Source organism: Bactrocera latifrons, unplaced genomic scaffold (genome assembly GCF_001853355.1).
Source record: "Bactrocera latifrons isolate USDA-ARS-PBARC rearing strain unplaced genomic scaffold, ASM185335v1 scaffold_20, whole genome shotgun sequence".
Classification (NCBI taxonomy): Eukaryota; Metazoa; Arthropoda; class Insecta; order Diptera; family Tephritidae; genus Bactrocera; species Bactrocera latifrons.
Window position 1 is genome coordinate 2,105,700 of NW_017535519.1, and position 12,874 is coordinate 2,118,573.

Genomic DNA, 12,874 nt, shown 5'->3' on the forward strand with positions numbered 1-12,874 from the left:
ACACTTAGAATCTGCAATTAGCAACAAACTCCGAAAAGAAAAAACGACTGGCGCGCTGTTGTAAACTCGATATAGAAGAATCGTCTGCGTATGTTTTAAATGCTTTGGTGACCTCAATTCAATTCGGGAACTATTATTGTGCATTCATTGTAAATAAAACTCAACAATCGCCAGAAATCAAGTTTGTATGATATTGGTTCATTATATTATGTCTGTCCACGATCGCGGGCTGATTTTATTTTACACTGCAAATTCATTTTTTCAGTTTGCAACACAAACTTAGTGACTGATGTAACGTAAAGGTGACATTGACTGGTCAGACCGATCTCTGATTTCGACTCATTCCAAATTTTGTGTGGGGTTATTTGGAAATTAAAGTTCATGGCGGGAATTATTAAAATTTATTATATCCTTAACAGGGTATATTAAGTTTGTCACGAAGTTTGTAACACCCAGAAGTAGCCTTCGGAGACCCTATAAATTATATATCTAAATGATCAGTATGTTGAGCTGGTCAGATCGGTGAAGGATTGGTTGGTAGTCTTATTGCGTGTTTGTCTGGATTTATGTTTCTGTACTGACGAATTTCTTTGCATCATTCGTATTGAACTTTTTTGTGAAAGGCTTGTAATATCTCACTTTTGATTCGTTTTTTCGGGAATGCAATAAATAGCTGAAGGGGAGATATTGAAGCCGCTTTGTCTGCTTTAGCTGCTAGCTCGTTTCCTGTTATATCAACATGACGTGGGATCTACATAAGCTTGATTTTTTTTTTTTTTTTTTTTTAATTTTTTTTTTTTTTTTTTTTTTTTTTTTTTTTTTTTTTTTTTTTTTTTTTTTTTTTTTTTTAATTTGTTAAGGAAGTCCTAATGGTAGATATTTCTTCTGATTGACACCTATACCGAAATATACAAGGGCACGAGAGCACCCATTGCAAAATCTAGTGATATATGAACGTCTGATTCGATCAATTTATTGTGAATGACTATTATGCATGGCTATTGCGAATTGGCGCACCTTCTGCGTACATTTTTAACAAAAAAAAAAAACTGTAACAAATCTCTATAATTTAAGTAGAAATTATAAAATCTATTTAAAACTAACCTTCCTCAACAATTTAACGATGTAATATGTCTTTATGTAAAATGACAGCTAAAACAGGATTGCAATTATATTTTTTGGTCTGACATATTTTACAGCCATTGCAAATAATTTTCTGCGTGTGTTTGTCGGTGCACCAAGAGGAAATATACATACATGCAATTCTTGCAGCGTGCAAGGGTTCTGCAAGAGCAAGCAAATACCCATAATGCTATTTTATTGGCGAATGGCAACTCTTGAATTTCAGCCTCGTAAGCTGACGTTTGATCTTGCAAAACTCGGCTTGCTGATATGATAGCATTTTCATGGACTACTGCAAAAGATTTTCCATTATTATTTTTTGACCCATCCGTAAATAGAAATTTCCAGTGGTTGTTTTTTAATGGAGCGGCCGCCTCTAGAAATGCTTGTTTATGGATAAATGGGCTAGTTGAGTCTTCAAGGTATGCAGAGTAGCATGTTGATAAATGATTCGGAACATAGCAACCAAGGGGGAGTGATATGTTTCCCTGAGTCTTTGTTTACCTATTTCTGTGTTTGCTTTATCATATAGAACAACTGCAAAGACCTGATTTTATAGATTTGGTAGTTTTTCGGGTTTTAAGTAGCTTTATTTCCTTATCCAAAATTGACTTATAGTTAGAACATATTATGTTAATGGAACATGCTCTAATGTAAGCGACACGATCCACTAATGGAAGAAAACCACCTTCGGCTAGTAGATATTTGACAGGAGTTGTCCGGAAGGCATTAAGGATAAATCGGACAGCTGCATGATATGAGCCCATTATTAAATCCGCTGACGAATGCGAGAAATCAGCTTCAAAACTATACGCGACAATTTTCATGCGGAATCCCACAGGCAGTGCAGAGTTGAAACAGATCGAAACAGAGCGCAAAGCTAATCAATAGGAGAAAACAGTTTTCGACTCGCGTTGAAGTTATGCACCTACTTTTGAATCGGGGAATATACATACATACATACATATATATTTTATTTATTTTTTCACTTAAGTCTATGTACATTCATTCTTACAGACTAGTGGAGAATTAGGATTAAAATTAATTCTAAAATAATTAAATTACAATTACACAAGTAGATAATTTAAACTAAAAAACAGCATTGAGGGTATTATTGAAGGATATCGTAGTGTGAGAAAAATCAAGAAAAACTTTATTATACGCATACGCCTACAATATATATACTATACTATTAAAAGCATTATAGATACAAGCAGAAATTTTCTTTTTTTTTTTTGCACTACTGTACAATGAAAACGGTTCATTTCGCAACTTTAAAATTCAAACGGCCATAAAACCAAAAATTTTTATTCTCAAGATAAGAAAAAATCCGGGGAATACCCGTATTCATTTGAGTTCACGCTGACTGTCAAACAAATGCTGAATTTAAAAAATGTATGGACTCAGAAAATAAGTATCCACTCTCTCCGCTCACACATGCCGTAGGAGAACTTTTACGAAAACTTATTAGGGATGTTATTTCTCTTTCGATTACGACAACTGATTTGTCATATTATATTTGGTGTCTGGCTAATGCATCGATTAGTGAACGACGCAAAAAGGTATCAGCTGACACGATCGATCTTATTAGAGTGCAATGTAAATGAAAATTGGATTTTTCCCGTAGAAACGAGTCAGCTTATTGCACCCTTACAACGCAAGTTGCCAGTCTCAATATTTTGTATTAATTAAAAAATAAACTTGAATATTATATATTAGAACTTACAGTTCTTTACAAATAGGTAGTCTATTTTTAATAGTTTGATTTTAGTTTTGATCTTTTACATTATAAAATATTACAACTGAGTAGCTACATTTGTGGAAAACCATGCATACAAAAAATTGAACGAAAGAGAACAGCTGATTCCTACGTTGTCACTACGGGCATAACTTTTGGCAAATTTCTTTTGATACGGACGTTAATTTCGCAAATATACTACTGTGATCAAATTGAAAGGTGAATTTTGTGCATTTCATTCCCTTCAAAGAAATATCCTCCCGCTGCAATACACTTATGCTAACGAATTTTCCTGTCATCATAGCTCTTGAAAAAATCCTTAGAGCCTTCTTCGATTTAGCTTTTGTATTCTCAATTGAGTCAAAACGGCGTCCTCGTAGTGGTCATGTGAATTTGCTAAATAGCTAGAAGCTACACGAAGGCAGTAGAAAACTATAAATTAATGTAAATTTAAAGGGGTTAGTAATATTGGGAAGTCGAAATTTCGTATTTTGTCAATAGATGTGGAAGTTGGAAAATAGTTACACCTGTTGGGCACCGCGATCACAAGGTACCGTTGAAAGAGGATTAGGATATTTCTGTTTAAAAAATATATATAGGCTTATAGGTATCGCAAACGCTTAGTTTACGAGATATTCGGCTTTAAAGTTCAAAAATTTCTAAATATTAAATATAAGTCACATATTATACATAAGGAAAAATTATTATATATAAGGAAAAAGAGCTCACAACTCGATAATAGCTTGAAAAATGTTGGAAAGTATTTTTTTATTATAGTTAATATAGAAAAAGAATCAAGCGAAAATACAAACGAAGAAAAATCGTTGAAAATCCTACATATTTAGTGTTTAAGATGTGGCAACGCTCRTTTTCCTCATAATTGTAAACAATATAACATTTTCAACGATGAGTGTGTTAAGTGATTTTTAAATTAATAAAAATAGCTAATATATGTATAACAAAATAAAAGTGGCATATGAACTTATTTCAATGTTGGAGTGTATATTTAAATGTACGAAGGGAAAAATGTGAAAAAATGTAGTGAAACATTGTGAAATACGAAGTATTTTTGAATTTTTAATCGGGAATATTTTCAAGTATATATGTAAGTGTTAGCAATATTATTTTTGCATATTCCCTCTCTTCCGAAATTCGTGTTATTTACCCGACCGCCAAAGTAATCGGAATCGTGCTAATGAATGAAAGTAATGACGATAGTCCCTTATTCTGTAATTTTTGTATAAAAAAAGGGAAGAATGCTACGCAAACCACCAATGAAATTTGTGAACTTTACGGAGATGATGATGTGTCAGTTCGTGTAGCACAACATTGGTCAAGCGAGCGAGATGAAAGTTTCACACTGATGTAATAATAGCCGAAAAATTTCAGAAATTGGTCGACAAAAATGGTCCAGCAATATTTTTGGTTCAAAGCTTTTCTCAAACATTTCATCACATTTACAACATTATTGTATTTAATATTTTAAACAGTTTACAACACTTTAAACAAAAAAAATATATTTTACATGAAATGTAAGCCAGCTTTTATAAATCTCATTTTCAAACTGCTGGCAGTTCCTAATATGTTCTTTTACATCCAAAACAATATTCAACTTTAGATATAACTTTTACTTTTTACGGATTTTTTTTTTTGTACGCCCCTAATGAATCAATTTCATAGGAATTCGAGTGCTGACTCGATAAGTTTTGAGCAAGCACGTCTCAGCTGTATATGAATCGAGTCGCATCTCCAGTAGTATAGTTTCGCGGTGTAAGCCGATCGGTTGATTTCATTTACGCTTTTCTATGTGTGTAAATATATTTCATTGCACATTATTTGAACCGCAACTACATCCACAACGAACACTACAAAATTCAATAATTTATTTTTCTCAAATAAACAGGTATTCGTAATTTGTAACGGAACATTATTCGTGATCACCGATTTCCTGTACTGGAAGGCATAAAAGTAAATGTAGTACATATCTACTTATATTATATACCACGAACATATATAAGTAGATTTATGTAAGAGCGCAAACGCGGAGAAGGAAATACAAAGTTAATCTCTTATAATAAGCGACAATAAATACATTTAATATTTACAATTTGAGTATGCAGTGACTCGCACAACAAATGGGACATGGCTTATCGACACAGCACTGCACAAATGGCGAACAATTGCGTTATGCACGAAAAAGATAATATTTCATAAACTACTCAAAAAAACAGCAGGCTGGAATGTATCCAACTTATCACGACACCAGTACGTTTAGTACCTACAAATGTATTACGTACACAAGTTAAATGCAGTAAATAGGGTGACAGCATTCGGAAGTCTGTTAAAACACCAAATTCGTTGAAAACAAGAAACAACGTTAACTCCGGTTGCGCCGAAACTGGAATACCCTTCACAAATATAAATGTTTTCATTGAACTTAATTTGGATCGGTTTGTTAAAGGACATGTGCAAAGTTAGAGATTGATATTGCATAAACTGAGGGACTAGTTCGCACGAATACAAACAAACGGACGGACAGACAAGACGGACATTCATTTGGACTAATTCCTAAATTTTTAGTATTAAAGTCAACTAGAAGAGCGAGATTCATTATATTCGACAAGTCTTCATATTCATTATATTATATAAAGGATTAAAAGGTGTAGTTAAATTTGGAACATCATAAGAAGAGATGCATTTAGAAATATTAAGTTAGCTCCTACCTAGATGGTTAGGTGCGGAATGTTTCCTCACTGTGTTTAGGCAAACCTAAACTGTAGGGCGCTAACTTCAGCCAACAAAAAAATATAAGTATATAAAATCTGTTTTTATTATAATAGAATAATAATGAGAATCCAGTTCGCATACATCTAATAGTATCAAATGGCCAGTGCTATCCCTAAAAAGGACGTTGTGCGTCCAGACAAAGGTTTCAGCGATTTAGTGTGGGAAAATTTTCATGAATTCTATGATCAAGAAAAACATATTGATGTTACGTTTCTGTGGCGGAGTTATCCCGAGCGGTTAGTTTAATTACGATTCAACCGCCATCTATTTGTTTTAGTATTAGCTTAACACTTTTGTTTAGTATTACAGCTCATCGAGTTATCTTGGCCGCTGCCAGTGTTTATTTCGACGAACTTTTTCAAACCAAGCAGGGTTCGGCTCCAGCTATTTACATTGAAAACATTGCACCGGATGAGTTTGAATTACTTATAGCTTACTGTTACACGGGTAGGCTCAACCCTAAAATGAACAACGTCAGTCGACTTTTAAATGGAGCCACGATTTTGAAGCTTGACGGAGCCGCTGCCCTTTGCACTGCTTACTTAAAAGGATCGACGGAAAGATCACGCCCACTACGCATTCCAGCTTTTCAATTACCTTCGAACCAACCAACATCAAGTAATACTAACACAAATAAGTCTATATTAGCAGTGCGTCAAAGCATCGGAAAGCAGGTAAACTTTTTCATAGTTGAAAACTTTGAAACATTGACATCGGACAGACAAAATTGTGGAGCGACATTTGATCGGGGGAAATCGGGGACTATGATTTAATCTTAGTAAGAATAATCACACATCTTGCACACAACGCTTTCTGAGCACATCGATAGCTTGTTTAGTATTCTAGTTGCATGTACCTCATCCCACCAACAACTTATCAGAATACTAAATTAACGGACAGTGAATTTAGTTAACGATTGATCCTGAATCAATTAGACACCAGTAGCAAAAGTCTGATTCCAAAGATGACAGTTAAAGAGACTCACAAATTATTGATACCAGTCTATGCAACCATTCCAATGGATGTGAAATGATTTTGAATATATATATATAATTATCCATTTTGAAAGGGAAGCTTAGTTTTGAACTACCTCATTTCTATCTTATTTAAATAAGTTTGGACATTCTTTTACATAGGGCAATCTGACGGCCGACAAGAGTGGAATACTTTTGGATAAGTTCTCGTACTTCTATTATTTGCTTCCGCCATGAGATAGAGAAATTTACTCAATTTGAAATTTTATTTCACAGGATACTGAGAGTTGTATTTACCGATGCGACGAAATGGAGAAGATATGGATACAGTGTGGTGTGTTAAAGTTCCCCACACAACGAGCAGTTTTGGTGTATTCAAATAAAAGGCTAATAACTCTAGGTGGCATTAGCCCACAAAATCTACCGATGACTTGTGTGCATTCCTGCAATTTAGAGACACAAATATGGAGAAAATTGCCCCCGATGAAGGTTGCACGAGTTGGGTTGTGTGCTGTCGCCGTAGACGGGATCATTTACGCAATAGGTGGATATATGAGCCCTCAGTACATTGCAACGATGACTGCAGAGAAGTTAGTGCTTTCCGATATTTAATTTGAATTCTATATAAAATATGTACATGTTGCAATAGATTTGATCCTTCCACCGGCCAATGGACTTCAGTACCTTCTATGTGTGTCTCCCGAGCCGAAAGTACGGCTGTGGCTATTGACCATCAAATTTATATAATTGGAGGTGTTGGAATCGATCGTGAAGAATTAAAATCAGTCGAATGCTATAACATCAAAACAGGAAAGTGGCGTAAGTGCGCAGACATGCTTCAGGGACGTTTTAATTGCGGGGTAAAAGTATCATGAAATATGCAACTGTGGTCCAAAATAATGATACGAGTACATGTCTTTTTATGACAGGCATCCGTTTTTAAAGGTCTCTTATATGTAATAAGTTCAGGAAACACGCAGCCCCCCTACAGGAGCGACGTAGAGTTTTACGATATAAAAACTGATACATGGTCACAGGTGTACTAAAAAATAAAAAAAAAAAAGAGAAGTAAGTGTAAACATGTATCTTTTAGGCACCACCAGTCAATATAGCACGAAGTGGCATCTGTGGCGTAACACTAAGTGACCGTTTGATGGCCGTCGGCGGATCACCATCAACTGAGTTTAAAGGCATTGTCGAAGTGTACAAACCGACTCGAAATACTTGGATGCAGGTACGGCCTTTGCCGAGCAGCGGTAATTACAGTTGTTTCATAATTCCAACAAAAGAGCTTCTTACAATCGGTAATAAAACTAAATCACCAAAGGTTATAAAACCTTTCGGGCAAGAGTAAACACCTTTTTAAGCATATACATATTTGTACTTATATATGCAACTTATTAAGCTGAAGGAACTGGTTTGCAGAATGTCTGTCGACAAATATTTTCAGCCATAAGTTGTATTGTGTTGAAAAGAATAAAATTTAGACAATAAAACGTGAATTTGCCAATTTACAGTCCAACTTCTTTATTGCGAATTTTCTGTACAACGAAGTTTTTATACCCTGAACATGGTATATTAAATTTGCCATGATATTTGTACCACAAATAAGGAAGTGTCAGAGACCCTATAAATTGTTTATAATTTTTAAATGATCAAAATGACAAGCTGAGTTTGCTTAGCTAGGTTCGTCTGTTTGTATATATGCGTTATTGTTCCACATTTTAAGGGATATCGATTCCCCAAGAAGCAGCTTATTTGTCCGCCAATATTGGATGACTGTAGCCTATAGTTGTCATACAAACAGAACAATCTAAATCATGTCTTGGTTGGAAACATTATTTTAACGACATATCTTCACCAAATTTGTCAAACATTTTTGAGCAAGGCAATTTTTGTGCAAGGCAAAGAAAATTTTAACCGGAACCCATAGTATGTACATATATATGTACCTGCCATACAAGCTGACCGATCAAAACCAAATAAAGATATTCCTATATTATTTAGTGCTATACAAATGCATCGTGAAGGGTATTATGGCTTAGGTTCAGGCAAACTAACGTCTTTTATGTTTTAATTAAAAAATATTAATTGTATTGCATTTGTCATTTATAAATATATAATTCCTTTTAAAAATTTTGTCAGGCCATTGCTTACTTTTATCTCCGATCGTGTTGTTTCGTTGCTGCTGCTTTAATTACATTAATAAATTTGAAAGCTGGAAAAAGAATTTAATGTATAAATAATCAAATTTCAACAAAAATTGTCACTCCAATCCTCTCTTTAAATTGGTGTTATTTAAGCAAATGAAATATTTGTGCTTAACTTTTTCATATCCTTTTGTGCTGCTCAAATACGTTAGAATTGGGTTTGTTTCACTATACGAGTACTAGATGTACATATGTTAACATTTTTGTGTGTGATGACAACAAACACATGCTTTCGCTTTGATTAACATGGCAAGCATGACCGAACGCTTAGTCCAGGCAGATGAACAATCGGCCAACTGCACTTCTCACAACTCATTCACATACGAAGCTGAACATATGTATATAATAAGTCTACATATAGGTATTAAGATACGTACACGTGTAATATGTACATAAAGTACACATTTCGTCTGTCACACCTTCGGCATTTACCGTCCTCTGTGCACATTTGTTGTCATTGTTTTATTTGCGTAAATATGCTCGTGTTTACAGTCGTGCATAAATTCGTAAATTTATTCTCTTGCTTCCGAATATTCGTTCCGGTATTGCCTCATGTTTCCCCGCTTTACGTCTTAGACCAAAGATAATCCTCACTTTTGTCATCTTAACTCTGCTCATAGTTCACATTTCATTTTCATTATTTTCCATACTCTGTAGAAAGCCGTGCGACATACTTAGAAAATTAGTCGGCTTTATTTGCAGCTTTTATCCTACAATTAAACGAGTAAGCGTCTGCTTACTTAAGCCATTCAAATGCAAATTAGTTTAGTTCAGAGGTCAAAAGAGTTCGGTAACAATGGTTGGGCAAATTGATAATAGACATAAAAAAAGTTTGTGAAAGAAACACTTCAATTAAAAGTAGGCGTTACATATTTAATAACTACAAGTGAACAAGTATTGCGTATGATAATACCAAAGCTGCTTGTGGTCTATCATAAACAAAGCCATTTCACAAATTTCTCCCTCGAGTCCTTGGAAGTTGTTCGTTGCACAATTTTTCGGAGGCGGTAAAAAAATGTCTGGTAATTGCACAAATTTGAAATTTTAGAAAAATAATAAATAATAATTGGAGTGGCATACAAATTTTTTTCTGGTATAGCTGTAAAAAGTTGATTTGCATCATTGAAATATCAACCGTGTTTGTAAAGTTTTTGTAAAAGTGCAGTTATATAAACAACATATCAAATGACCAATGTCACTAAAGGGCAGATAATAGCTTTATCGCAGATAATGAATCCCTTTAAAATGTCAGACATCAAATAGAAGCTGTTGCGACAGGAGTGATAGTGGATGTATCAACGTTTTGCCGAAGGCTGAGATAGGTAAGATTCAACGACTTCGTCTTTCGACACGATTCTGCACACGGCGGGAATTTTTTTCAGTTCCGCTACTTAATGTTGATCTTGTACTTAATTTTTTTTTGCAGGTTCGCGATTTTATGACTGGAAATGGAATAAAGCAGTTGGTGTGGCCTGAGAACAGACCCGATTTCAACCCCATCGAAAACCTGTGGGCGATTATGAAAAATCAGGCTGTCGCACAGAAGCCGAATAACTAAAAAGACTGAATCCGCCCAAAGTATTGATTAAGATATTTCCCAATAAATAGAGTAAAATTATAAGATAAAAGAGCAATTAATGTGATATTACTATTGTAATGAGTTTTGTAATCAATATTGTGATCTAGATATTGATGCATGTTGTGGAATATTCCTAAAATTAATAATGTGACCAAATTTGAGTCAAAAATCCTTTTCAAAAACTTCACATTAATAAATTTTGGCTAATAATTTATTTGTTCATTAACTCCAAATCCCAAGAAACTGTCATTTTCACTTTTTTCTTGAATGCATATTTTAGCTCATAATACAAATTTTCCTACTGAACGATTTTCTATGCCCTGTACTGTATAATGTAATGATGTAAGTGTAAACGTTTTTAAAGAAAGTGAGAGACCGCTCGAATTATCTAAGAACCGAGCAATTACTTGAATTGGTTTTTTATCGATATAAATTCTTTCAAAAAATATGGATTTGATTGTACTAATTAATCCTAACAACGAAAGGTTAAGAAAACAATTGCACACAGCAGAGTTTATTTAATGTTGAACTAGATGTAAGCTGCAGATATATACGCCTTATGTTCAATACTTTATAGTAAGGCATAACCAAGTCTGTTGCGTGGACGTCAAAAGAGAAAAAATGGTGAAAGCACATTTCAATGTGCCATTCTTATTCTCCTTTGTTATTATTGTAGTTTTCACGTTTTCAAACCAAACTCTTACATGCTGAAACTGACTAAGCTTCTCACTTCAACACCAAAACGGATTTGACTTAAAAACATTATATTATTTACTATACTATACTTATTAGCACTCTTTAAAAAAATTAATTACTGAAAGCTATATACTATACGTGTCGGTATGGAAAGAGTTTCCCGAGATTTTGGGTATTGATTTTGAAATAGTCTCATATTAAAATTTGAACAACATCCAAACAGCTTTTTTCGTGTTATGCTTTTATGTTTAAGGGGCTTCAAGTAAATTATTCCTCCACTCAACCTATAGGATGCAAAATGTAAGTAATTTCTAGCTCTTTGGTTAAAAGTTTAGACCACCGATATTTTAGAAATGCGCGAAATCATGAATTTTCTGCAACTGACTTAACCACCAAATTATTCCATTCCATCAAAATCATTTCTTTCAATAAACGAAAATTGTTTGAAACGTGCTTGAGTTGATCTTGTGTGATTGTTTCTTAACATTGTTTCTTAGCATCCAAAAGAAATGTCTGTCTGCCCGTCTTTCATTATATATGCGAACTTGCTCCCTTTTTTCACCCGTCATTTTCTCACCAAGAAGTTGCTTATTTGTCGGAACGGCCGATATGGGATCACTATAGATCACTAAATAACCATAATATTCTTCGAGATATTTCGCAGAGATTGTATTCCAAGATATAGCCGCAATCTCCGAAGCAATTGTACAGATCGAATCACTACATACTACATATCGTCACCTGAAATGCAAAATAACGTAACAACATTTTCAAAAATTTACAGTTGCATGAATGAAGCACGAAATAAAATGGAACATGAGTGAAACAAAATTTTAATATTGGTTAAAACTGGTTTATATCTGACCGCAGAACCTGAAAATGTTGAACATATGTATGTAATTTGAAGTAGTGAAGCGTAATCAATAAGACACTCAATTTCGAATTTTTTGATGATACGTTATTTTGCATTTCAGGTGACGATATATTCTATGTATAAATATAAATAATATTTTGTATTTGTGGAGGGTATTATAATTTCGGAATAATCGAAGTTAAGGTTTTTTTGTTGTTGTATTTCTTTTTTATTGTGACACGGACCGTTGTTTCCATCAGTGTTTTTAGATTAATATAATGTTTTGTTGCTGCATAACATAGGTATTACACACAAGTGTACATATGTTGAGAAACCGGTCCAACTGTCTGCAAAGCAAAAGCAAAGCCGCATAAGTTTGAATGTTAGCGCGTGCCAATGGCTTTGGTATTGCGAAGCTCGCATTTATATCTCCAGTTGCAAGTTACATTTTTATTCTCAGTCTTTTTTATTAACATTTTTATTTCTTTTAGGGTTTTAATGGTGCAGTTCTCGCTCTCGTTATGGTCGAGCTTCCATGCCGTTTGTTGGCTGCAACGTCATTGCTTTATCGTTGGCAACTGATCGTCGCCTGTTGCTATTAAAACAGAGCCAACCATTTAAGGACTGCCTATGCATGGACTTTGCTGCGTTTTTATTGCTAACTTTTTATGTAATTTGCCGCATAGCTCCTCGAGATCCATTTTGTGTTGTGAAGTTTTTGGTGTCTTGGACGCGCCTGCTTGATGGGTTTCTGCCAGCTTAGATTACAAACGCCGATATACTTAGTTACTTGCTACACAGCTAGATGGCACTCATGATAGCCGACAGTCATGATAAACATACGAACTATGCATTTCACGAAATGATTATACACACAAGCGATCTCAGCAACCTGTCCAGCCGCGCAAGTTCACT

The 12,874-nt window shown here is 34.4% G+C and overlaps 1 protein-coding gene and 1 long non-coding RNA gene across 7 annotated transcripts; both read left to right on the top strand.

The window, feature by feature from the left end:
- Nucleotides 1-4,582: 4,582 nt before the first annotated feature.
- On the top strand, nucleotides 4,583-8,140 carry LOC108967958 (kelch-like protein 5). Of its 6 annotated transcripts, none has more exons than XM_018931663.1 (8): nucleotides 4,583-4,667; nucleotides 4,764-5,125; nucleotides 5,701-5,883; nucleotides 5,949-6,321; nucleotides 6,898-7,211; nucleotides 7,271-7,481; nucleotides 7,551-7,658; nucleotides 7,715-8,140. In XM_018931663.1, exons 3-8 carry the CDS (start codon nucleotides 5,744-5,746, stop codon nucleotides 7,973-7,975), a joined length of 1,407 nt encoding a protein of 468 aa, XP_018787208.1. In that variant the 5' UTR covers nucleotides 4,583-4,667; nucleotides 4,764-5,125; nucleotides 5,701-5,743; the 3' UTR covers nucleotides 7,976-8,140. The 6 variants fall into 6 exon arrangements, with proteins under 6 accessions (XP_018787208.1, XP_018787207.1, XP_018787211.1 ...); XM_018931662.1 differs by having other exon boundaries at nucleotides 4,764-4,828; XM_018931666.1 differs by having other exon boundaries at nucleotides 4,596-4,671.
- A 1,079-nt stretch (nucleotides 8,141-9,219) lies between these two features.
- On the top strand, nucleotides 9,220-10,716 carry LOC108968004. The gene is made up of 3 exons (XR_001993297.1): nucleotides 9,220-9,853; nucleotides 9,931-10,153; nucleotides 10,258-10,716. It is a non-coding gene; the product is annotated as an uncharacterized LOC108968004 (long non-coding RNA).
- The last annotated feature ends 2,158 nt before the right edge of the window (nucleotides 10,717-12,874 follow it).

Excerpts from the sequence above, each read along its gene's own strand:
- LOC108967958 (XM_018931663.1), top strand. The coding sequence starts at position 5,744 with ATGGCCAGTGCTATCCCTAAAAAGGACGTTGTGCGTCCAGACAAAGGT. Across the intron at positions 6,322-6,897 it reads GTCAAAGCATCGGAAAGCAG|GATACTGAGAGTTGTATTTA; the intron begins GTAAACTTTTTC and ends TTTATTTCACAG. Across the intron at positions 7,212-7,270 it reads GCAACGATGACTGCAGAGAA|ATTTGATCCTTCCACCGGCC; the intron begins GTTAGTGCTTTC and ends ATGTTGCAATAG.